At 43.3% G+C, this 27,203-nt stretch overlaps 1 protein-coding gene across 1 annotated transcript; it reads right to left on the minus strand.

Moving 5' to 3' along the window:
• On the minus strand, positions 1-25,433 carry zcchc14 (zinc finger, CCHC domain containing 14). Its single transcript, XM_054620078.1, has 15 exons — positions 24,571-25,433; positions 22,514-22,735; positions 16,823-17,045; positions 13,585-13,655; positions 13,348-13,419; positions 12,967-13,034; positions 11,417-11,517; positions 11,341-11,385; positions 9,104-9,140; positions 8,504-9,008; positions 8,236-8,345; positions 6,831-6,925; positions 6,462-6,614; positions 2,826-4,037; positions 1-1,901 (listed from the first exon to the last, which is right to left on the minus strand). The coding sequence occupies exons 1-15, from the start codon at positions 25,063-25,065 to the stop codon at positions 1,846-1,848; spliced, it is 3,465 nt and encodes a 1,154-aa protein (XP_054476053.1). The 5' UTR covers positions 25,066-25,433; the 3' UTR covers positions 1-1,845.
• Positions 25,434-27,203: the final 1,770 nt, after the last annotated feature.

Raw genomic sequence — 27,203 nt, forward strand, 5'->3', positions numbered from 1 at the left:
TGGCGTCTCGTTTATGAAAATAGTTTAGCAAAATGTTCCTGAAAACATCTGAAGTGAAAAATAAGGCATGAAGTTAAACTAAATCTGTCTTTGTTTTAGATCAACAACGGTTAGCTTAAAAGTTTTGGGGATTTTCCAACGGTGACGAACACCATTCTCAATGGTTTATGGAATGAGTAGTTTCTTTACTCTAAAAATAGTTATGTAACAGTTTTTCATTCTTATTTTTGTTGCTCCAAATCAAATGTTTTTTGGTGACGATTCATCTCGTAGTTGGTTTGCTTGGGTCAATTCCTAAAACTTTATTAGGATTTTCTGAAACATTTATTGAGTGACTGAATGGGAATTTCACTTCCAAAACCCAAGCTGTTCAACAATTGGGCGGTCAGTGACTGTGTTTACATGGACCGGGATAATACATTTATGACTTGGTGGATTTCACACTTGCACAGATAGTCAGCGGTGCACGATAACCCAACAGTTTCTTTCAGAGTACTCCAGCTAGCATACTTGCGTTTCCCATGAACAGGATGAGGGCTTATCCCAGTTTCTTAAAACTAGATATGGTGTTTATAAGAGCAAACCCCAAAAACCCAATCATAAATGAGTCATTCGTGTCCATGCAAACACACTCACTGTTGAGCTCTATAGTGCAAGTGGTAAAAAAGGTACCACAGGGAACCTTAAAGTGACTCTTTTTTCCTCCTCTTCAAGGAGGATGAGCAAGAAAGCGATAGAGCCGAAAGTTTACTTAACACTAATGACAAACCTTAATCTTGAGCAGGTTTTGATTTTGTAGTGCGGCTACACTGGAAACATGACAGAATTCTGTATATTCCAAATCGTTGATATGCATACTAAGTGTGTTGTTGATGGATACAACTCTCCCACAATGCAATGCTCAAAGGAAACACAGGAACTGTTCACAGGTGCAAAAACTTGCAATTGCAGGTGGTATTTAAGCTTCTCTTTGAGAACTTTAATTGGCAGTGGCGCTCTAAAGTCTGACTTTGATTGCCTTTGCAAAAGTATTGCAACATTTCCTGCTGGCATAAAATGAGAAAACATTTGGTTGATTTCTAGCTGCAAAAACAGTATACTCTAAACATAAGAATATACTCTAGATAAGTATAGTATGTGGCATGAACTGGAGCACAGCTCTTGCGACTGGACTCTGTTGTACAAAATAGCTGTTTTATTTTAAGTGTCAAGGCGTTGAAAAGCATGAGAATTTTTATACCAGCATATTCAGTCAAAGTGAAGACAACACTGGTGCTGGGCGAACATCCAAGGTATCCAGTCTGTCACCATAAGGACATGATATAAAACAAGTAGAAATGCACTTGCCTCAGTGCCCAGGAAGTTGTTAGGATACTTGAGTGCTGTGTCTTTGCTTTGTGAAACACCTAGAGGACCATAAGTGCTGAGTCATTGAGCTGGGAAGCAGATTTTGAGACTCTCTGCTTGCACTGCTGCACCATAGGTAACATGACAGGCAGAGTTCCAGCTACGTCTCTGAAAAGAAGCGAGGCAGAGTTTACAAATCTCCAGCTTTGTATTCCCAGAGAACCGAGGAAGGATGAAAGCTAGTCTGACGACACGGACTGTGACAATCTGTTTCTTTTCCGTCCTCCTCTCATTTCTCTGTTAGCTGCTGTAAAAAGAGTTACAACAGATGCAATGGGTCTGTGCCTTCATATCAACGGCCTTTTTTACAGACTCGCTTTGCCTTGTTTGTCCCCAGAGGCAGTCTGTCTGTGGCTGCTGCCTGCTAGCTTCAGCAGGAACATGAGGTACAGTTGTGTCAGGAGTATGACAGTTCTAACCCGCTGGCGTCTCTGCTGCTTAGTCCCCCGAGTCCTTACTGTCAGAGTGAGGAGTGTACTTCAGTCGAAACGTCCCTGTGAAACAAAACAGAGAAACACAGTGGCAGTGTTGAATTTTTGGCAACGCCCAAGTCTTAGATGTCTGAGCCAAAGTCAAACAGTAGTAGGCCGTTGTTTTCTTGATGAAAAACCGTAGGGCTGTAACCAACAATTGATTTCATTATCGATTAATATGTTGATTATGTTATCGCTAATCAATTTGTTGTTCGTTAGAAAATTGTGAAAAATTTCGATCAGTATTTCCCGAAAGGGTGTCCTCAAATATCTTGTTTTGACCACAACTGATAGATATTCAGTTTAACTGTCAAAGAGGGGTAAAGAAACCAGAAAATAATCACGTTTAAGAATCTGGAATCAGAGGATTTGGACTTTTGTTGTTCTTCCTAAAAAATGACTCAAACCAATTAAATGATTATCAAAATAGTTGGCGATTAATTTATTAGTTGACAACTAATCGATTAATAATATTAATAATATTAATTATAACTTTCTCTGTAAAAATCACAAAACGTTGTTAAAAATGTAGCATAGAACTTTGTATAAAAGTATTTGGCAATCAGGGAATCTGAAGTAGAGCTGAACAAAATAAATAAATGTGCAAAATGTGTCACAGAGTTTGAGAAAAAATGTCAAGCACTATGGTAAATATAACTTTTTAGGTAATAAACAAAACATGTTTTACATTTACTGATTTTGGAGGGTTATTAAATAAAAAGATGACACATTCTTCTTTTGCACTAATACAACTGACTTCCTTAGTTTTTGATTATAATCAATTAACAAATGAATAAAATTAGCATTGAAAGCATGCATGAGAAAAAAACAATACATTTGCTAATTTATAATTACAAATGAATAATTATTTTCTATAACGGAACTATAGTTGATTATCATTGAATCAACAAGTTGATTCATGTGTTCCTTCCTTCCCTCACTCACCTTGCTGTGCTGAATCCATGGCCGGCTGTTTGCATTCCTCTGCCCTGTGTCCGTTGGCACCGCAGTTATAACACGACACGTTACCTGCTGACCGTTTGTGGCCTCCAATTCCCACGATGCCATGAGGCTGGTAGAAGGCAAAGGCCTGCTGCTGGTCATGTGACACAGGGCTGTGGCGGTAGAGGGGCGGAGGCACCATCATTGGGTAGGAGAAGGGCGTGGCCCCGTTGCCGGCGGCGCTGGACGAGGCGATCAGCGGGCTGAGATGGAGCAGAGGACCCAAGGTGAAGAGCGAGGGGCCGCCGGAGAACGGCTGCAGGTAGCCGGCCGCCGCGTATCCAGGCAATGCCCCATAGGCACCACAGTTACCGCGGCAACCGCAGGAGCTGCAGACACACATGGAGGGGGTGTGACCTGAACTTTGATCCAAGGAAGAGGCAGAGGAGGGGGAAGGGGAGGGGCTAGAGGTGGGCTGGGCCGGGTAGTAGGTGTTGCCGGGCACCGCAGCCACGGGGACGCTGCTTGCTGTTGCCATGGGGACAAAGCCACCACCACTGCTGGAGCTGCCAGACTTTGTGGAAGGACAGGAAGAGGAGAAGGAAGTGGCTGGGTAGGAGTAGAATCCAGATGGAGACGGGGATGAAGAGGACGAGAGGTGGAAGTGCAGCGGGGGGTGAGAGACGTGGTGAAGGCTGTTGGAGGTGGAGGTCAAAGCAGAACTGGTTTCCACCATCAGACCCACCGCACCTCCAGCCAGGCCACGGCAAACCAGCGAGTCCTGGAGTGCGGAGGAGCCGTCCATGTTCAGCCCAGGGAACAGGTTCTCCAGCCTCACCCCCATCCCCACACCCAGCCCTGACGGGAAGCCTGCACCGGCTCCAGGCGGGCCCGAGCCCAGCGGCTTAGTCCGGTCATCCGTGCACAGCGGAGGGGGCCTGGGCTTACGGGGGGAACTCAGGATGCGTGCTTGGTTCGAGACCGGGGAGAGCAGGGTCTGGGGGTAACTAGACTGCGGGTGGTAAGGAGACTGCGGAAGGCCGAGGGGGAGGTGGGAGGAGCAGGAGGGAGGGTGAAGAGGAGCTGGGTCGGTTTGGACAGGTAGGACCTGGGCTGTGGGTCGACTGGAGCCCGTGGGGCAGCTGGAGTTCAGGATGAAGAGACAGGACCGGTCTTTCTCTGGACCCCCTCCTGAAGCGTCAGGACCTGACACACCTGGAACACAAATACACAGTGATTTGTTGAAAGCTAGTTTCCATGACAATGTGTGTGTGTGCGCAAATCTGTTGGGACTGAATGTCACATCTAAACAGTATTATTAGTTATGTTAGGTATCAAGGATAAGCATTAACCATTAAATCTTTTCAATTACATCACTTTTAATCTAAAAAGTTCCTGATAACTGTATAAAGTGTAACAGAGAAAACAGTACCTTGTTTTCACTGTACGTATGTTGGAGTGTCAGAAGTTCTTGGACTCCAATAAATGTAAGGAAACACAAACACATTCATTTCTTTCTGTTACAGACTAAACATGAAACTGCTTGGAAATGACATACAAAGATTAAATTCTATCTGATGGATTAAGTAGTTTGGCGTAAGAGAGGTTAGCTAACACAACAAAAGGTAAAGCTGGAGAATTAGAAAAGGCAGAAGTCTGATCGATTGATTAACCTCAGCAACCTTGACGTTTAAATCTTTCATCTTGAACTTTTGGTGTCTGAAATTCACATACAGTGGGGCAAAAAACTATTTAGTCAGCCACCAATTGTGCAAGTTCTATGAGACTACTATGAGAGACAAAATGAGAAAAAAAAATCCTGAAAATCACATTGTCTGATTTTTAAAGAATATATTTGCAAATTATGGTGGAAAATAAGTATTTGGTCAATAACAAAAGTTCATCTCAATACTTTGTTATATACCCTTTGTTGGCAATGACAGAGGTCAAACGTTTTCTGTAAGTCTTCACAAGCTTTTCACACACTGTTGCTGGTATTTTGGCCCATTCCTCCATGCAGATCTCCTCTAGAGCAGTGATGTTTTGGGGCTGTCGCTGGGCAACACGGACTTTCAACTCCCTCCACAGATTTTCTATGGGGTTGAGATCTGGAGACTGGCTAGGCCACTCCAGGACCTTGAAATGCTTCTTACGAAGCCACTCCTTCGTTGCCCGGGCGGTGTGTTTGGGATCATTGTCATGCTGAAAGACCCAGCCACGTTTCATCTTCAATGCCCTTGCTGATGGAAGGAGGTTTTCACTCAAAATCTCACGATACATGGCCCCATTCATTCTTTCCTTTACACGGATCAGTCGTCCTGGTCCCCTTGCAGAAAAACAGCCCCAAAGCATGATGTTTCCACCCCATGCTTCACAGTAGGTATGGTGTTCTTTGGATGCAACTCGGCATTCTTTCTCCTCCAAACACGACGAGTTGAGTTTTTACCAAAAAGTTCTATTTTGGTTTCATCTGACCATATGACATTCTCCCAATCCTCTTCTGGATCATCCAAATGCTCTCTAGCAAACTTCAGACGGGCCTGGACATGTACTGGCTTAAGCAGGGGGACACGTCTGGCACTGCAGGATTTGAGTCCCTGGCGGCGTAGTGTGTTACTGATGGTAGCCTTTGTTACTTTGGTCCCAGCTCTCTGCAGGTCATTCACTAGGTCCCCCCGTGTGGTTCTGGGATCTTGTGATCATTTTGGCCCCACGGGGTGAGATCTTGCGTGGAGCCCCAGATCGAGGGAGATTATCAGTGGTCTTGTATGTCTTCCATTTTCTAATAATTGCTCCCACAGTTGATTTCTTCACACCAAGCTGCTTACCTATTGCAGATTCAGTCTTCCCAGCCTGGTGCAGGTCTACAATTTTGTTTCTGGTGTCCTTTGACAGCTCTTTGGTCTTGGCCATAGTGGAGTTTGGAGTGTGACTGTTTGAGGTTGTGGACAGGTGTCTTTTATACTGATAACAAGTTCAAACAGGTGCCATTAATACAGGTAACGAGTGGAGGACAGAGGAGCCTCTTAAAGAAGAAGTTACAGGTCTGTGAGAGCCAGAAATCTTGCTTGTTTGTAGGTGACCAAATACTTATTTTACCGAGGAATTTACCAATTAATTCATTAAAAATCCTACAATGTGATTTCCTGGATTCTTTCCCCCCATTCTGTCTCTCATAGTTGAAGTGTACCTATGATGAAATCTCTCATCTTTTTAAGTGGGAGAACTTGCACAATTGGTGGCTGACTAAATACTTTTTTGCCCCACTGTATCCAATATGAGCAGCTTCATCTTTTTCATTTTCATTTGACCTGATTTTGTAGTTCTGAAAAATGCTACTACTAAAATTTGAACTTGAATTAAGTTTTTTTCAACAGATTCAAATTTTATGTCAGAATTTTAACTTGAAACTGTTGCACAACATGCAATTATATGCTGGAAATTTCAAAGGGGAGAATTTGAACGTGCAAATTCAGACATATGGTTTTCAAAGTAAAATATTTCAATGCTAACTTGGTTCTGTTTGATATAAAGGAAATATCACTAATTTGCCACTAATGTCACTTTGCAGCAGCTGCTGTCCTTTTTTCGAAGATTATCCCTCTGTGATAATTCAATAGCTTTGGGAGAAAAACTCACGTCTGTGAATGTCTCTGGTCCTGTCGAAGGTGGAGTCACAGCAGAGTGGCGTTCGGGGGGAGCAGGGAGAACTGGAGTAGCCTGAGGACGAGCTGCTGTCTGTTGAGACGGGGTGATGGTGCGGCACAGAGTCCACCTCCACTCGCAGCTCTCCTGCAACACAGATCGATACACTGACATTTTAGGATGTTTTAACCTTGTTTTTCTATAATCCAGGGAACTAAGCATTATGGCTGTTTTACAATTATACAAATCCATAGATTCACCCTGGGAACTGCTTACTGCAAACACTGCCTCATACTGCTGGACACAAGACGCTTCACATTTTAATTACATTCAAATGAATCAACTCATTTTGAACATTGTTACCTGCAGTGGAGGCGGGATGTGTTGAGGGTCCCATGTGACTGGAGGGCGTCACCCTGGCGATGCCGCTGCAGGGCCGCTTCTCCATCTGCATCTCCCTGCAGGGGACACACACAGGCAGAGAGGTAGGATGCATCCTGTGGTTCATCCTGTGTTCTCTACATCCCATTTTCCCTTTTCAGAAGCTTATTCTTATCATAAAAGGAGATAAGACATTTGCTGTTTTTAAAGGAATGTTCATGTGATGGATGGACCTTTTCTTCTAGACTGGAACAGAAGAAAATATCCTAAATACAGTGCATTTCAAATTGTATCGTCTCCTTAAATCAGGGTACAGGTAACCAAAACCCTCTCAGTTTGCACCAGCTTGTGTCCACTTATCACCACCAGGGGGAGACATTATCCACTCAATGTGCTCCTCAGCATCTCAACTGTTCTTCTACAAACACATCTGCAAACCCGTCCCATGGTGTCTTTTTCAAGTATTCACACACACACACACACACACACACACACACACACACACACACACACACACACACACACACACACACACACACACACACACACACACACACACACACACACACACACACACACACACACACACACACACACACACACACACACACACACACACACACTAGTGGAAACCTGTTGATTCTGGGGATGGAAACATGATCGAGAGATAATTAAGGCAGGTTCACATGTGAAAAACCCAGGTGTGTCTGTGCGCCGGATGTGTGTGTGTGTGTGTGTGTGTGTGTGTGTGTGTGTGTGTGTGTGTGTGTGTGTGTGTGTGTGTGTGTGTGTGTGTGTGTGTGTGTGTGTGTGTGTAAGTAAGAGAGTCGGAGCATGTGGACGCATTTGCTTCCAAGTCCATGTTGTTGTGGCTTTTGCGTGCGTTTCTGTTGGTTATCTTCTCATAAGTATATCTAATCTCTACCACCCACTCACAGCTGGTTAACCATTGACGATGTATGGACCGTTTCTGCTGTATACTCGCCTTGGAAATCAGCAGCTGATCGGTCTGTCTGTTAATCGTTAATAGGACAGAGCGTCTGCTAACTTCACTCTGCATTGCCACAAAGATCTGCACTGGAAAGGATTGCAACAGTGTCACCTGCCAGCACATCACCGCTGCAGCCATACTGAACTCAGCAACTCCACTATATGGGAATTTATTATTTGACAAAAACAGTTATTTTACGTCACAGAACACAGGGGATGCTGGTTTGCTATAATAACTGTTTTTGTCAAAAGGAGTCCGGTAGTTTGGAAAAGAGCACAGATAACGGCTTCAGTTCACCGCCAGAAAGGGCTGTCTGACAGCAAGATTAAAAGCGGTGAAAATATTCAAAATATAGCGTACACTCAGACTGTGATAACAGCAGCTCACTATACTGACTTTTGGATCTCTAGTTGAGTCTTTTGTAGCTCTAGCTGAGTCTTGAGTTTCTTCTTTGCTCCTTGGGTCAGGTCGTACTTGTTCAGGTCCTCCTCCGTCAGCGCTAAAAACTGAAGGTGACACAGAAAAAATAAACGTATTGGTTTGGGTAAAAAGCTTACACATGACCGCAGCTTGAAATACTGATTTTAGTGAGTGATTGAGTGTACTTGCTCTTTCCTTTAATAGATCTTGAATAAATAAATGATAGCATCTAAAGCCGACCCACCTCCTCCATGGTGAGCTGTTTGAACACGGGGTAGTATTTGTGGAGCCGAAGCCTGCGGAGCCAGTCCAGGATGCCGTTCTGCTCTCCCATGTTGGGCTGGGACTGGCATGGTGCCTGTGAGTGGGACTGGGAACGAGACAGGGAATGCGACTGGGGGTACGAAAGGGACTGGGAATGTGAGTGGGACGCTGGCTGGGAATGGGACAGGTGCAGGGACTGAGGGGGCGCGCCTGACTGACCGCTGGTTTGAGGATGGAGGTGGTGCTGGGAGTATGAGTGTGATTGACTGTGTTGAGGATGTGGCTGGGAGGAGGGATCGCCCCCACCAGCCAAGGAGCACTGGGCGGGCAGGGCTGGCACATGGGGAGGGAGGTAGGGCAGCTGGGGAGGGGGAATGGGGGGAGGAAGAGTAGGAGGGAGGGAGGAGAGGTGAGGAGAGGGGCGAGTGGAGACAGAGCTGTGGGTGCTGACGACCGGCTGGACGCTGGCCACTCTGTATACGGCCCTGAGAGAGGACGAACATACAGAGGAGGCTAAGATGATGATGATGATGATGATGATGATGGATGACAGAAAGACGAAGAGACAAGGAAAACGTACCTGTTGGCTCCTCTGTACTGAACCATACAGCCAAGATCTGAGGGACAGAGAGAAAACAGAAAGACCTTCATCATTGTCTCCATCATCACCACCAAACGTTCATAAAAAGCTCAAGTGATCAAGTGAGGTGAAACCCAGATGCTGCTTGTTTGAAAGAAACCAACAGTTAGACTCTGGTATCTTAAGGCCTTTCATTTACAGTATTTTACAATTGCTTTTGCTCAGTTTTCTCAACAGAGTTTGAATGTGACAAAATCTCAGCTTTGGCCTCCACATCTCGCATAGCGCACAAAATAAAAAACATCTGTATCGAATGAGGCAATGCAAAAATCACACAAAAGCACAAATTTAAATCACGTGTTTACCAGAGATTGCTCATAATTGTCTTGGAGATGAGTCATAAAAAGAAAAATGATTGATCGACTCAAGAAATCTTAGTCCTCCAAGACCTTAACAAGCAAGTAGTCAACTAAGAGGGGGCAGCACTCGTTTAAATGCTCTCTCCCAGTCACAGACTGGTTTAAAGCCCATCCCAGGATGGAGTCACTTTTCCTTCCACCTTACTCTCCATTCCTTAAATCCATAAAGGATTTATTTTCCTCGTGTAGGTGGAAAGTTTCTTCCCCAACCATGCTCAGATATCCCTTCTTGGACACAATGCATGCTGGATGTCTGGAAACATCTGCAGAAGATTGCCAGGGATGGATCAGACATGCAAAACGATTATTTCCCAGATGTCCAAGAGAGGACAGAAGAGGTGTTGTTGATGACGTGTGACCAAATGCACTGTTGTACTTTCTATAGTATGTATGGTGAATACTGTATGTAGTTTAGCTGGAATTACTTTTGGGAATTTTGTGCACTTGGAATCGCACTATGATAAAACTGTAATGTATACTGCAACATTTCTGATTTATTTGTAATTTTTTGGTGCAATTCTTGTTGTTTATGCTAAATAAATCAATATAAGATACTTCACACACAATAGTGATACATGTTGCTGATGGTGTTATTGTTGGGAGACACAAGCACATGTTTTACTGCTATTAACAAACAAATTGTGTTTGTTTACAAAAAACTCCACAGGGTCCTTTTAATATTTTAATATTGTTGGGATTTGTTCTTTGCATCTGCTGGCCATTTAATATGTGATGGAATATTATTAACCACTATAGTATGTACCATCTAAATACAGTGATGTACTAGGCATTATCAATATTTGTTATTGTTTCTGCTTTCATGCTCTACTTATGCTGGTGTCAATGCAAGGTTAATCATTTTATTATTAAAGCTTAAAGGCTTGCTCATTTTTGTTCTTGTCTGAAAGCAGTGTCTGCTGTGTATTTAGTGATATAAATCCATTACCCATGTGTTCAGGGCAATAAATATGATATCGGGCGCCTCATATCGTGCTCATGAACACTGGACTGTGAAATAATGTGATGGGGGCACGAACTCTGTGTGTTTGTGGAGGCAAATTACAGCTCAGTTAGACAGATTCATATTAGCCCGGCTTCCCTGGGGTCTTATGTGAGTCTGGCACATGCACACACACACACATGCACACACACACACACACACAAGCATACACAGACACTGCACACAGAGGTAGAAAAATGCCTGGGAAAGCACAAGCATACACAGATATACACTGCACTGAAGGCTATAAATACTCTCTGGGATGAAGTCACACTCACACACACACACAATCACACACACACACACACACACACACACACACACACACCAACATTAGGTCACCTCACTCTAGTCCTCCCAACACAAACATGCCACGCTGAATTCCCACACCAGACTAAAATAGACCCGGTCCGTTCCCCTCCAACACCTCCAAAACACAAAATGAAAATCCTGCCTGCAATCTCACCTCCCTCACCTCTTCACTGCCACCAACCAAGACCTAAACTCACGGCCTTGTCCTCGTACCTCTCTTTACACTCTCTCTCTTCTCCAACACCAAAACCCAAACATGAAGTCTTTCATCTTGTCCCGTCCCTTATTGGCGCCTTCTTTCCTTGTATCTAGTATAGAAGGGATCTCCTGTCTAATATCCCTGTCGCCCTCTTTAGAGACTTACTGGTTTTATAGACACATTCACAGCCACCTATCTGATGTTATCTGCTACATATAATCTATTTTTCTACATAAAAAAAAAAAACAAGAGGAGAGATCCAAATATTCAAGTATAAAGATATGAATGACTATAAAAGAAGACTTACTAGAGCTGGAGGTGAACGGAGAGGTTGGAGATACAGGAGCCGTAGTAAGGGAGGAGGATAATGGAGGGAGGGGGGGGGAGGGAGGCCGGACAGTTGGGTGAGAGAGGCCTGGTGGAGGTGAAGAACAGCTGGACGCTGTGGTGCTGGAGGACATGGCAGGGCAGCGCTGTCAGACACCTGGGCGCAGGCAGATAGACGGGCCAGCAGAGGGACAGACAGGGAGTCAGAACTGGCTCAACATATTAACGACCAGACAAGAGAATGAGGCACCATAACAATGCTGTTGTGTGTGTTGTAGATGTAGGGCTGGGTATTGGTACTCGATAGCTTTAAAGAATCAAACAAAATAACCCACTGTCAAGTGGTATGAACATTTCTCCAGTCAAACGATACCTGCAATCGATCCTTTTTGTGCCTAGATCTAGAAAAATGTGACAATAATAATGGTTTTGGTGACAGCCAATCACCAAAAGAGTTCTGCAATTGTACAGTACCAGTCAAAAGTTTGGACACACCTTCTCATTCAACTACTTTAAAGAATCTAAAATATAAAACATATTCTGGTTTGATGAGCATTTGTTTGTTTACCACATAATTCCATATGTGTTCCTTCATAGTTTGGATGTCTTCAATATTAATCTACAATGTAAAAAAAAAAAAAGAAAGAAAGAAAGAAAAACCATTGAATGAGAAGTATGTATGTAGACAGTTACAAACCATACAGCCAGGGTTTCCTGCTTCCACACAACTCTGAAATAGAAGATGTCTGAGCTGGTGGCTAGAAGCTAACGGTATTAACAGTGCAGACCAAGCTAACAATGGCAATAGTTTTAAACTGGGGGGAACAGCATGGTGGGCGTCATGCTTCCACATCAATGCGCTCCCGCCATGGTGGCTTGGGGGTAAGTGTTATCAGCGGTACGCGCTATATGGGTGCTGTGCAGCTTCCATTCACATGATGGTTATCAAATGAAGTACTCTATTGGTATCGGTATCACTTTAAAAAATATACTGGTATTGGTACTGGCATCGTAATACTTTAAACGACACCCAGCCCTAAATTTAAGTAAAGTCAATAATTCAGCAGAAGTAAGTTATTGTAACAGTTTGGCTCTCTTAAGTTGTCCCTGCCTGTGAACATCACTTTCTTGTTTGCTAGCCGGACAACGAGCAAGTAAGCAAAGCGCTTCTCACAGGCAGCTGCTCCTAGCCAAATTATAGTTTTTTGTATATGTACTGGAGTTGAGAATTGTTTTATAAAGCAGTCCCCTTTCTGTTTTCAATCTTGCTTATGGTGATGCAACACACATTCATGCCAAGTGTCATGCTATTTCAATGACTAGCAGGTGAAGGCAGTAACGCACCTCAGAAAAGTAAAAAATGCACCCACTAAATGCAGTGGAGAAGACACTTAGCAAACATAGACGTAAACAGTCCAGGGTTTAAATATTTAAAAAATGTGCTTTGCAGATGCTTTATAAGGAACAATAAACTCTTAACTCTGCGTGAAAGAGTTCTAGCAAATACCCTTACTTTGCTCAGCTGGAACACAACTCTTCATGATGAAACAACACTTTTTAGATGGCATAAACAAACAGGAAGACAGGGGGGGGATATGGGACTAACCTGGGGTCCAGCTCTATGGACTGAGGGAAGAATTTCTCCACTGCGTCATCAGGAAATGCTTGTGACATCTTAGAGAGAAAAAAAACCATACTACACTAAACGCATTGTGATACAGTATTACATTTTTATGCTGATGATATTGCATTATTCAGCCCTAAAAAAGCTGACTCTTCAATCAGCTCAAAACTCCAAATGAAGACCAAATATCTGTTTACCATAATTAAAACAGAAACAGAGGACAAAGTCATACATCCATTCAGAATTGTAAAGGATCTTTAACTTATAAAAAGGTCCATCTGTAAATTAAACAAAACTGAAGACCTTTTACTATTCTCTCAACCTGAGCGTAGCCTGAGATTATGTTTCAGTGGTGGTCCTGACCTGGGTCAGCAGCTCTGCCACCTCCTGCTGAGTTCTGACAACGGATGACACAGAACCATCTGACCAGCTGGCCTGGAGGAGCGAGTGGAAAGGAGGACGGATGAGGAGAAGGGAAGGTGAAGGTGATGGATTAGAGGGAGAAGAACACCAGGGGAAAGGAAAAGGGTAAAAACATGAAGAGATGAACAGAGAAGATTTGGAATAGTGAGCAGGCGTCTGTGTATACACTGGACCCACCTCGAACACATATTCACTGGTGTCTTCAGACGTGTGGGTTACTCCTCTCAGCGCCACCCTCTCAATCATCACTGAAAGAGGCACAGATCGTTTCACAGATGATCAACCACACTTCACATGTTTGAGACAGCTGCACCATCACATCAGTCATTTAGAGCTGATTAGTTTAAATGGCATGAAATGATGTGAGGGCAAAACCAGTAATATTAATCATGTCATCGGGTATAACTACACTGACTGTGATGTGAGCTGGCCAATCAACTGCAGTGTAGAGTGTGTGCATAAGATTGGGATCTGCCATGACTCCATGTTGATTGCATTTTAACTGCTAAAAGATTGAGGACAGTGCTATGGGTGAGTGGTTGGTATTGCAAAACATGTAATAATTACACTGTTAAAAAGGACAAACAGTGTAATTATTACTGAACTGTGACACAGAAAAAAACTTTCCTAGGGTTCTTAATCTTATGAGATAACTTACTCCTCATTATTGTCAAAGGTGTCTCTTCTAAGTGGACAGTAAATGTTGTTGCAGTTCTATACTTACATATATTACTAATTTAATTCAGTCATTATCAAGGCAAAATGTCAAACAATCATTTGTTCCAGTTTCTTAAATTTAAGGATTTTATGTTTATCATCCGTTTTATGTCATTGTAAATGGAATATTTTTGTGTTTTTGTCTGTCTATGTGTATCAATTTCATAACACTGGTGCTGGCCAAGACCATCAAGGCAGTTACATCTGACAATCTCTGAGTAAGAATCCAGCCCTCAGTTCTGGAACGCTATCCTCTGTCTCCTTGTTCTGAAAATAATATTTCCACTCCTGGCAGGCCATCTATAATTCACCCCCAATCATCAGGTAAGCTTGAGAGAACATACATGTATTGAAAGTTGATGAATTATGACTGACGAATGTGGGTTAAATGGCATGATGGCTCTTATTTTTTGTACATAGCACTTGTTAACAATTAAATCGCACATGAGTTAAAAGGTTGTCTCAAATTTTTTTGAAGTGGGTTTGCATGAGGTACATATTCCATAGTTAGTGTATAACCAATAATACATGGCGTTCAACGTGCCCTCAGTTTGGAGAAAAAAGTACCAGCAAGGGAGCAACGCAAGAAGTACTGGAGCAAAGTACTTCAAAAACTCTGAACTATCCCTTTAAGACAATTTGCATTCACACATCTTGGATCATTCACTCATATTGTCTACTTCTATGTCTGGATGCATGCCTCAGGTGCAGAGGCAGGTTAGGGCTGCTCCTCTGCCATTGGATCCGTGTCATTAGTGAGCAAGTGAGAATGAGTTGAAATGTTGGCGAACGTTAAATAGATGGGTGTGTTTGAGCAGAAGACCTGCAGGTATAGAATTCGACGTATTCGGCTCTGAAACCACGAGAGGCGTGTCGAACAAGCAGCAGGGGAGGGATGGACTTGAGTCAAGGAGGAGACGAACACAGGGAATAAAGGACAAAGGAGAGAGTCACTCTCAGCGCACACACACACACACGCATCCCTCAACACCTTGCTGTGTGCCCGTTGGGCAGCAGCTGTGGAAGGCTCTAAATGCCGCCTGCCATTCACACTAATCTAGGCTGACACACACACACACAGAGAGAGAGAGAGAGAGAGAGAGAGAGAGAGAGAGAGAGAGAGAGAGAGAGAGAGAGAGAGAGAGAGAGAGAGAGAGAGAGAGAGAGAGAGAGAGAGAGAGAGAAATCCAGGCGTGTGTGTGCATCACGGCATCAAAAGAAAGTTTCAATCATCTCCTAGAGAGATAATATTGTATCTTGCTTAACATCCCTCATGTTGCCTTGTGTCTTTATGACTTTACAGCTACAGTTTATGTGTGTGTGCCAGAATAACACGTAATAAAACCAACACGAGGTGTGGCTCATTCTGAGTCTGAGGAAGCAAAAACTGTAAACACACACAGGGAAAATGGTAGGGAATGGCATATAAACTAAATTGTTTCTGCCTGTGTGAGCATGTGTGTACGCTTCTCTTTGTGCTTTATGTGTTTTGTGCATGCTGAATACAACCCTGTGTGTTTTGTGTGTGTGTGATTTATGCTGGCAACAGCTATGTGTGTGACCATGAGGTAGTGAGATAGTTGAGTATTGTGTTACAGAAAGAGGCAGGGGGCCAAGACAATAACAGACTGGAGAGGCTTGCCCCAACCGAAACCACATACTGTACACCCAGAAACACCAGCTGGTCCCTGACTGATTGACTGATATCAAATTAATGATAATGGAAAATATCCTAGGTAATTAAATGGTCTTATGAAGACCAAGAGTTTAGTTTGAGTGTGACTGTGACTTAGAACGGAGAACAAGACACTGCTATCTACTTCGTCATAATGTGTGTTTAGTTAAAGGTGCTACATACAAGTTTGGAGTATTTCTATTGCCTCTCAACAGCTCTCAACATGGCAACGGCAGAGTAGGTGGCTCGTAGCTTACGGCACTAACAGTGCCTACTAAGACAGAAGTGTTAACAGAGCTAACAGTATAACCACCACTTACAGTGTTTCCAGCAGCTACTTTTCGTAAACAAGCTCTGATAAATCAACTTCAAGCCAGCTATTCAACAACTAGTAAAGAAAAAGTCAGCTTCTTGCATTTAGCAGCTAAAGATCAAAAGTTGGTGGAGCCCAAAACAGAGCAAAAAGGAGAGTATGTTTGTGAACTGGACTGAAACACAACTCCAAAGGAATGCTAATGTTGCTCTATGTCTGCTGGATGTGCACATATGCTAAAAGTTTGCTAACACCTTACGAAAACATATTAGTGTGGATGTATCCTAAGAACTTAAAACTTACCTGATCAATATTTAATTTAAGATAATAAAATAAAAAAGGGACACTGAGTGTGAGATCACATACACACACACACACACACACACACTTGAGCCTTAGGGCAGCATTCTTGAGCTTAGTGGTAGTGTTCAGATGTGCTAGCATGCCACATCTTGTTCAATTGGGCTTAACTGGTTGTATAACTTGACACACACACACACACATTTCATGCTGACGTGCGCAGATGGAGGCTGGAAGTGAGGTCACACACACACACACACAGACACACACACACACACACACACACACACACACACACACACACACACACACACACACACACACACACACACACACACACACACACACACACACACACACACACACACACACACAGAGAGACAGTTAGATGAAGAATAAGTAGAAAGTACTTTTTTTGTGGTTCTTGGTTGGCGCTGCTGCTCCCTGGACCTGTCCAGCAGGTAGAGGAGGAGGCGGCAGATGAGGAGGTGGTGGTGGTGGTGGTAGTGGTGGAGGGGGAGGAGGAGGAGGAGGAGGGACGTCCGGGTGAGGAAGGGTGAGCTCCTGGCTGACCACTCGGTCCCGTCGTCCCGTGGTGACCCCTGAGACTGCTCCGGCCTCTCTGGTTTGGCTCTGGAGAGCAGAGGGTGAGAGATCATTCAGTTAAAGAGAGGTTAAAACCACAGAGCAGAGGTCAAGTAGATACAGCGCAGGACAGCATTAACTCCTTTGCCTCGAGGACAGCTTGTATCGCACTGGAGCATGTGCGGTACCGATATAACTGTGAACTCAAGGTGATACGTCCTTGCTCACAGACTGCAAAAAAGCACATAGGGAATTCTGCGTGTTGTCACAGCTTTGACAAACTGGAACACTGATCAACGCTCCCTCCAGAGCTGTCACAGTGCTAAGACAAACCGATACTTAACCAGGCTCGTCCACTCAGAGGGCGCTCTTATTTATAGCAACATTCTCGAGGAGGAGTTGTAGGGAGAAACAGTTGACATTCAAACACAATATATATTTGTGCCAAAACAGCCCTGACCCATTTAGCTTGTTTGTGTCACATGACTCCGGAAAACCAATGTGCCATTAGAATCTGGCGCGCAGCGTCGCACAGTCGCATATTTCCACGCCAAACGTGTGACAGAATTATGAAGAGAAAACGTAGCTTAGTGGGATGCGGTGCTACTCTTCACCTGTAGATAGTAAATACAGCAAGATTACCAATTTCTAAGAATTAAATGCCAAGAGCAACACACAAGTAAACTCTTCAAACAAGTTACCCTGAAAGTTATTAGGGTTAATATTTAATCAGTGTTTATCTCAAAATTTGACTTTTTCATTTCACACTTCAACTTATATTTGATTTTGTAATAGATTTGTTATTGATGGCCGGTATGTGTCACGTGATTTCCCTTTAAGAGTCATGATTTTTCCTTTTTCATTCTGAAAATGACCATAATTATAAAAAAAAAAAAAAAAAGAAATCACAGCCCATTTAAGAAAAGATCAGTATACGTAGATATCAACAAGTTTGGTATGGTCCATTTCTAATGTTACGTTACTATACATTATTTGAATAAAATGTTATGTTCAAAAACAGTTTGTAGATGCAGTGTGTTTGTTATGTATCTACCCTTTTTTTAAAATAAAAGTTGTTACTTGCTTTACAGATCAACTGGAAAGCCCCTGAAAATGCTTATTCATGGGATTAAGAATGAAAGATTACATTACAGTTATAACTGTGCAGCTCTTGATTTTTCAGAGGGAAAACCAACATGGGCTATTGCCTGCTGCAACCGAAAACACACGCAGTGTAAAATCTGAAAACAATTAAGTGTGCTACTGCCACATCCGCATGTTACTCGCCCGACCTGCCAGCTCTGTGCTCCGTCGGCTGACTGTTAGAGTCGGACTCTGTCACATTGTAGGTACATGAAGTAAAAACAGCTCACATGAATCAGCTGGGAAGGATTACAAGGAAGAAATGGGAAAACAAGGAGTGTGGGAATGAAATTAAGAAACATTCCAGATAACTGAGTGAGCATGGGAATCTCCCTGCATGCTGCTAGTGGCAGTTTTTACAATGAAAAAATCAAAATCAAAACCTGAAAGCTATGAAACTGCTGACAACAACTTCCCCTCCTTCTCCTATAAAAGTACGCTTAACTGTAGTAAATTCTGACACAGTTTTTATAGATGTATAAAGCACTCATATAATAGGGTAATTATTCAGGTTTGTTCAGGCCCAACAGATGTGGCCAGTGTACTGTAAGCGTTGTTTATGCTGCTGCACTGTTGCGAAAATCAAATTCAACTATTCTTTCCTCTGGAGTGACTCGGCGTCCAGCTGCTTCGTGTTAAAATAAGCTCACGCGAGTTGACTTAAAATCCTGAGGGAAGATCAGACTGTAGTGGCCGGTCTGTGCAGTGGTGGAAAGTAAGAAAGTGCTTTTTCCTTAAATGTATTCAAATGGAATTTTGCAGTATTTAGACTTCACTGAGTATTTATGTTTCATGCAACTTCATACGTTTTCTCGACTATAGTTTAGAGGATCTAAACTACGTTTATCTAACAGCTGCATTGCTTTGTAGATTAAGATCTTCTACACAAAACCTATGATGAGCTTGTAAAACATTATGCCATAACCCAATAGCAACCAAAATAAACTCCACAACAAGTTAAATACTGCTTAGATGTTAAAGAAAATATACGTCCCTTTATAAGAAGAAATCACACATGCTTTAGCTTACATTTAAAAAGGTAAAATCCATAAGAAAACGCACACTTGCTCATGCAGTGAACTTAGTTGTTTTAAAATGAGTCTTGCTTTAAGGCATCATTAATAATAATAAAAGGTTTTTCTTTTAAGCAAAATGTCATAAATGCGGGACTTAAATTGACATTGTGGCATTTTTACTACATAAGTGTTTTTCGTTTGCATATCTCCAGAATGGTTCATTGGATCTACTTCACACTTGGTGGATGTTTTGCTAGGGACCAAAGGGTGTGTAAGATGGTGCAATTCGGAAACTTGACACATTCAATATTAATGAACTTTGAATAAACCAGCGATAGCGTTAATTTGCAGCAGCAGGGGACGGGGGTTCAAGACTCTTTGGACTGAGTGTAGCATGCCGTCTGCAGAGGGTCTTTACAGGCTGTGGCTCATTGACTACAGTTCACTTTGGTTGATATTACAACCAAACTTATCTTCTATTTCCTGAAGTCAACAAGCAAGTTTACTTAAAGCTGCAGTAATTGATGTTTTGGACACTTGGGGGCAGTGGAACAAGATATAAACCCAACTTTATAAATGTGTTGTAATAAACTTTTTGGGCCAACGACTGCCTATTTATACAGACAAAGGGAAACATTCACATTCATCTGTAGCTTTGTTTTTTTTAATACCCGACAAAGTCCATTAGTCAAACAGCTCATTAGCTGGCAAATACTTTACCATGTTCACCAGCTAGTTGCTAAATTTCTTTCTGCGCCATTTGGTGCTGAGCAGTGGTTTTATCAAAGCTTTTTGCATTTGAAAAAAAAAGCTGCTAGCCACATCCACAAATGAAGCAGATGAGAGCTGTGGGAGTGAGCCAAAACAGGGAAGTTGTTGAGACGTAAAACCAAAACAATGCGCTAAAAGGGCACAGGGTTACTATGACTAACCCTGTGCATATTATATGTCATCATTAAATTTGTTGTTGATAAACAAAATATTGATTAGAGCAATTTCTAAGAGCCTTACTAATAGAAATGATGGCAAAATATCTCAAGGAAAAAATCCATCCAAAAAACACAGATACACTTGAAATTGTTGCCCGTTTCCATTTGGGCTAATGTAAACTCTGATACAAAAGAGATACACACTGATTGAAAGCTATTGTGTCACATATATATGTAAAGTCGGTGGCAGTAGTCCTGTCTTAAAGCTGCTCTACTGTAGATAACGTATGTGACTGCTCTGGTTTACAATGAAACCCTGTCATACCCTTCAGAGTACTGAGGGAAGGAAAGAGAGCCACAGAGGGGGAGAGAGAGAGAGAGCATTTATAACTTCCTGGGGATTCACTGGAGACACACACACATACACATACACATACACACACACACACACCACAGAGGGTTGATTTCAGCATAGAGAAATGTGCTGACCTGCACTAAGCAGGAGCCAAGGGCAACAAAACACTAAATACAAACGCTCCACTCTGAGCTGGGTACTTTCCCTCTGCTGCTCACACATGTTCAAACACTATTCCTGCCTGCTTCTGTGTGTTAGTCTACGTCTGTGTGAATGAAGAGAAGAACAAAATACCCAACGTTATACTTCTTTAACTTTCTTCTCAGATTTCTCTCAATCTCGCTCACATCAATAGACTTAGATTAGTTTCTTACTGTTCCACAATTCTCTCTGTCGTGATTCGTGTCTGAATAATCCGTCATCAGCTCTGGGCAAGTTGATCCCAGATGTGATTGTAACAGAAGTTTAATGAGCCACTTAGCTCCCTGCATCATTGGGAAATCCCCACCTCTCCCTTCCCCGCTATGATCTCCACATTTCATCACAACTCATTCAGCAGAGGGACCACATACAGCCTTTTTCTTCCTGTGCTCTTTGTCCTTTACTCTCAATATTTGGATTTTTATGGTTGACCACTGATGTTGTTGCAAACCAAAGTAAACTGAGTTTGGATATCACATATATCTTATGTTTACCTTACATTTCCTGTGAGTTTTCCTAATTGATATGATGCAACAGCTGTTCAATGTGGAGCCAGTTCATTAAAAGCATTTATGTTTGCAACGCAAAACAGCTGGTGAGTGTTAACTAGCAAAACTCGAGCAATAAAGAAGTGACTCTTTTTTTATAATAGAGAAGAAAAACTAACACGTGTTGTTGGCATGAAAGCTAGCACCAGTGGTGTATAGTTGTTGAATAATATGGACTGTTCAGCCAAAATGACTTGCTAACAGTTTAGCTAGCTAACATCCTCAAAACAATAGTTTATAGCTGACTACAAGTGTAGTTTTATGGTAAAGGAAGAATGTTAAAATTCATTGTTTCTTACCAAAGCACATTGGACAAAGCTGTAAGTCTTGGGTACACGGGCTATGTGTGCGTATCCATGCACAGCTGCTATTTGGGTTTGTGTATGTGAAGTAGCGCAAAATGCAAAAGGACTGGCTGAGGTGGTGTATCATTTGGAGGGTAAGGTTGATTGACAAATCAACCTTATCAGCCAGTCAAATCATTGGTATCATCATTCTGACACAAGGAAGCTTGACAACAGTGTCTTTAAGGAATAAAAAAATGATCATTTGTATATGAATTACTCACCTCGTGTTTTCTTGAACGCTTGAAGAAAACTTTGGTTTTCTTGAATGCATCCATGGTGAGCGAAGAATCCAAATAGATTAAAAGCTCTTAATAAATTCAAGTAAATGTAGCTCACTAATTCCCAAACCCATGCAATTTTGCCAAAAAACGTACAGTTTCAAAAACCTTGGACTTGTCCTGAGCAAGCTTGAGACTGTTTGTCCTTAAGTTGTGTGAGAGTTTGTAATATGTCTTTTGATATAGTTTGCTGCAGATGGTGTGGTTTTTTTGTTGAAATAAATAATGAAATGCTTATGAAACCATTTATAAGACTGCATCAATCAGTCATAATCATCCAACCATTCATTATCTTTAACCACTTATCCTGGTCAGGGACGGGGGGGGGCTGGAGCCGCTGACAACCATTCACACTCACATCCACACCTACGGGCCATTTATAATAATCATTTAACCTGGGCTGCATGTCTTTGGACTGTAGGAGGAAGCCGGAGAACCCGGAGAGAACCCACGCTGACACGGGGAGAACATGCAAACTCCACACAGAGGGCCCATCTAGCCTGTCTGACCATACTTTGACACCACCCGCTTGCACCATTGCACCATGCATTTCAATAAGAAACCATGAATCACCAATTTTGCTAAAAGTGAAGGTTGAAAAAAGAGGCAATGACACACAAGACTGATGAGCCGCTGTGAGACAACGTTTGGCGCGCTGCGTTTCTTGCACCACTGAACTCTGCTAGTGTCGCTCCATACCTTGTGCCAGCAGGTGCAGTGTGTGTGGCAGGGTTGGCAGGCAGATAGAGGCCGGTAGGCAGCGCTGGTGTCGAGCACGGAGCAGGCAGCGGGGGACAATGAGGCCAGTGGCAGGGACATGGTCTGATGGTGATAGTGGTGATGTGGCTGAGGGTGACAGGTGGCAGCTCGATCCCCGCCAGGGCCTGCTGCTGCTTGAGCCTCTCCTCCTCCCTTGCTCACCTGCAACAACCAACATGTTCAGTAAGATGCCAAATGGGAAACACAGCTAGAGTAAGATATGTCTTATATAACCCTATCTCCTTTTCTACTTATCTGTAGTGATAAAAAGGTATTTTGCCATCTTGTACCAGTTAGCAAACCAACATTCTCAAAGTTCTCCATGATCCGCGCCCATACAAGATTGTTTGTAGTTAGAAAATGTTTGGATCTGCATGGACGGGAGTAAACATGCCTAATGGAACCCCCGGAGGGGCGTGTCTGATGGTGTGACGTCGCTTTGGCTGTGTGTGTGATGCGTTGAGCTATTGCTTTAAAGCTTAACAGTGCAAACAACAGCAACAGTGCTGACAGAGCAAACAGTGTGCTGGTGACTTGTAGCCAACCGTGCTTACAACACTAACAGTGAAAACAACAGCAACAGTGCTGGTGCCCGCCCTTCGCTTCCACAACGCCATTGGTCGTGGCGTCTTTATCAGCTGTACTCGCCGTATGAGAGCAGTGCAGAGCTACGGCACGAGCTAGCCAGTGGGGCACGCTCACATGCATTAAAAGCACCCGTTGCCGTCTATGTCAACAAAGCACAGAGAGGCTCGGATAAAAACACACAAAAAGTGAGAGTGACTTTATTCTCAACTAAGGTAGACATTACTCAGCGATATCTCTACGTAGCAAATAGTTGTTTGATGCTATAATAATGCTCTGAGTATCATATAGAGAACCTTTAAGTATGTTTTTTGAGGAGCAGGTTTGTATTTTTATAGGATTTTCATCATATACTCCTGCTGGCCGTCAGCTTTCACCTACAAGCATGTAATTTGTTGTTCACCACATTGAGTTACACATGACCGAGTTCTGTTGTGTGAACTGGCAGCCTGTCATTTGACTATGTCTCACCTTTAATTTTGGTGTATAGTTAACATGTCAGTGTGTTGTAACATATTTCCTCTGCCAGGAAGTCTTTTTCAGAAAAGCCTGAAATTACATTGTGTTTCACCTGCTACAAGGACTTTTCCTTTCCTTTCCTCTGAGTGGGTGAAAATCTCACCTGTGGCCCCGGGGCCTGATGGATGGGCGGACGTGGTGATAACTCCCGCCCAGTGCTCTGAATTTACGGGACTCTTTAATCCCGAAGCGGGCACCTTGTCAGAGAGATGAGGATTCATGGCAGACATCCTGTAGCATGTTCACCATGCTGTCATCTCACCTGCTTTATGAGCTCTTTCATGTCACTTTTTGTTCAGACAGTGGGTAACCAGATGTTCTCAGTCAGCCATGGAGGGGAATTCTCACTAGTTATAGTTTTTTTTTTGTGTAGGTCATTCACACCCATAAGATTTTGGGGACCGTTTTTGGAGCTAGTACATAATACACAACGAAATGTTCTAGAGACTTGTATCACCTTTTACAGTCTGTGTCGGTAAATTAATGTGTTGGCAACAGAGTGGGACAATCCATAGAGAAGATAAATTGCATTTGTATAAGACAAGTTCTGTGCGTCAAGTTTAAATACTAAGAAAGTTGCATTTATTCCCAAGAAATAAAGTCAGTGTGTTGTAGAACACAATCGTCTTGACCTATCCATTGACATAGAATTTGATTCAATGTGATTCAATGTCATAGTCTGTGTTGTGTTTTGAAACATCCAAGTATTTTCTACACTTCACTCTGCTAGTATAAATAAAACAATTGAATTGAAGAATGTAATTTAGTAGTAGTAGTTATTATTCTAAGCAAATCTTTCTCTCAAAAGTGAATGAATAGTGGGTTCATTTTGTTCCGATAGGCCTTGTGTTGTTCTGCTCCTGATAACCTCGTGCTTGGGGCATCCCTCTCACCTGTAGGATTTCCTGGATCTGGCTGAGCTGCTGCCTCAGCACCTGCTTCTGGTGGAAGCTGAAGGCCGGGTGGTGAGAGGCCATGGTGAAGAGCAACAGAAACTGCTCCTCGGTCCTCCCGTCGTTCAGCGCCAACCCGTAGTTATTGATCACCGTGTCTATGTGAGTCAGGGTCCGGTACAAGACCCCCGCCGCCTCCCTGTTGTCCGTGCCGAGCAGGGCGAGCGACACCAGCAGCTTGCTGCGCACCACCTCGTCCGTGATGTTGGTGAGGCCCGACAGGTCGGCGGGGTTGTTGGCTTTGATCTCTGCATCCCGGAGGGAGTGGTAGTCCTTGCGGGCCAAGTCCTCCAGGCAGGAGCCGAGGAAGCGGAGCTCGATGGGGACGCAGAGGTCCAGAAGGCCGCACAGGAACTCTGCTCTCTGGGCTGAGGTGAGGGAGGAGAACCAGCGGTAGACCCCCTCCCTCTGGACACAGCTCCGGCTCTCCACCATCCTCACGCTCCCACTGCCAACGGAACTTGAGCCCACGGTTACGACAATAGGTGGAGTTAAAATGTCAGACTTTCCAAAAGGAGAGGAGTTTGTTTCACAACAAAGGGGAGCGCGTGTATATGTGTGCGTGCGTAAATTGCGCAGGCGCGCGCGAGAGCAGGGCGCTACTCTTTTGAGCTGGCCAAGTCGAGAGCTACTTTGTCAACTCGTACGAACTGCTGAGTGACGCCGTCTCTCGCTTCTCACTCTCGACGTTTGTTTCCACACAGTGCTGGCCGCACGGCGCTGAAATGAGAGAAGCAACAGGTTTTTCCTTTGTTGGAGAAGAACCAGCGGCGACAGAGCAGCAGGCCTTTCCGAACCATAATCTCAACAAGTCGCCATCAAATATGAATCCAAAGTGGTCTAGTTTTTGTGTTCAGCGCGCAGCCCCGCAGCCGGGATTCCCTCTCCGCCGGTCGGACCGCTGCCCGCTGCCCCCCCCCCCCCCCAAGACAGTACTTTTTTTTTTTTTTTTTTTTTTTGCAGGATGGCGGAGCGGATCAAAACACACCGCCCCATTCAAGGAGACGCTCATAGAGAGACTTTTGGGCCGAAGCCGCCCCGCTCTCCTGTCCCACACGGCACAACAAGCCCTTCCCGTAACGTTGCTCCTCCGTCCTCATGGTTTTCCTCAAATTTGAGCGAGGAGCAGTCCCCCCCAAAAAATAAAAGTCCCAACCGCTGGCAAACTAGGTTTAAGTTTAAGAAACAAAAGTACTGTGGCCTGCAACTACAGCTAATGCAGTTGGAAATTAATATTAAAACATTTCCAAGAAATTACGGTGACAAACGCCGTTGTGGAGAAAACAAAAGCGAAAAAAACGGTCCATGAATGAAGTTAGTGCAACATGTTGTTCTACGCTCCCTGCATTCTGCCATGAGTCTTACAATCGGGAAAAAAAACAACAGCTGTGGATAACATTAACCCAGCAGCGAGACCAGCCCACCGTACAGAAATGTCTTCTCTGATTGGCTGCGAGTCCCGTCTGCATGCGAGGCCTCTCTCGTGATTGGCTCAGAGGGATATCCGCTGCCTTGATGTGCCACAACTTTTTCTCATGCGCTCATACATATCTCAGCTTTATTACTGGAGCTTAAAAGTACCAGAATGGCCTGAACATTAAACTAATGCTATGTAATCTATTTAGTATGAAAGTCTCACCAATGAGAAAGTTATAGTATACACCCCAAAGACTATTTCAGTTATGACATTTAGTATTGTTTTGCTTTTTTCTAGTTTTCTAGTGTAGCTGGCACATTCAGATATGACAGCAAATGTACTTTTTAAAAAAAATAAATCCTATTATATAGTACCATGACGTTTACCTCTGAATATTAAAACTACAAACATATAAATACACAATATTTAAGAACTAGTATTATTACCAGAGTTACCAAGTCAATTTAACCATGAAGTCACAGTGATGAGTATGAAATGGTAATATTAGTCTATAGAAATATAGTTTTGGAAAGAGGATGGAAGTTATGGAGGTGTTATTTCTTTGCAGTCTGGCTGGTGATTCACTAAAGCCCCTGTATAGATTAACATACTTTATGTCTTTGGTGGTAGCAGCAATGATCCATATCATATCTACAGTTAAATATTATCCTCATAGTACACTCCTCCAAAGGAACGCTGTGTTATTATGTAGTTCATATGGAGGACCAGAAGATGGCAGCAGACGTCCATGTTGAAATAGGATGCAGCAGGACAATTGCTGATGGATGTGGTGTTGCATCCTTCGTGACACCTGACATCCCCCTCAAAATATTTTCAAATGTTGATTAAACACATAAGTACTTAATATACCATGCTTTGCCCCTCGTTTCCCCTCAACCACTCTTCTTCTCTTGTTTCTTCTGTCCTCCATCCTCACTCTCATTGATAAGGTTGGTCTCGAGAGGTAAACCCTGCCCCCGGACACAGGCCCCGCCCCTCCACTGACGGAGGAAAATTCAGTTAAGGTTGCTATAGTAACCATTCCCCTCCCTCCTAACCAGGCCCGTGCCACTCCCTCCCTGCATCAGGGATGCTGCCTGATACACAATCACGCCCAAACTAACTATGAAGACACAACACAGCATCACGAAGGAGG

This window comes from Anoplopoma fimbria, chromosome 19 (genome assembly GCF_027596085.1).
Source record: "Anoplopoma fimbria isolate UVic2021 breed Golden Eagle Sablefish chromosome 19, Afim_UVic_2022, whole genome shotgun sequence".
Taxonomy (NCBI): domain Eukaryota; kingdom Metazoa; phylum Chordata; class Actinopteri; order Perciformes; family Anoplopomatidae; genus Anoplopoma; species Anoplopoma fimbria.

Bases quoted from the DNA above. Each gene is read 5' to 3' on its own strand.
- zcchc14 (XM_054620078.1), bottom strand. From the start codon at position 25,065: ATGGTGGAGAGCCGGAGCTGTGTCCAGAGGGAGGGGGTCTACCGCTGG. The intron at 8,346-8,503 runs GTGGGTCGGCTT...TGTCACCTTCAG, and splicing joins AACAGCTCACCATGGAGGAG to TTTTTAGCGCTGACGGAGGA. The intron at 6,615-6,830 runs GTAACAATGTTC...TCTGTGTTGCAG, and splicing joins ACATCCCGCCTCCACTGCAG to GAGAGCTGCGAGTGGAGGTG.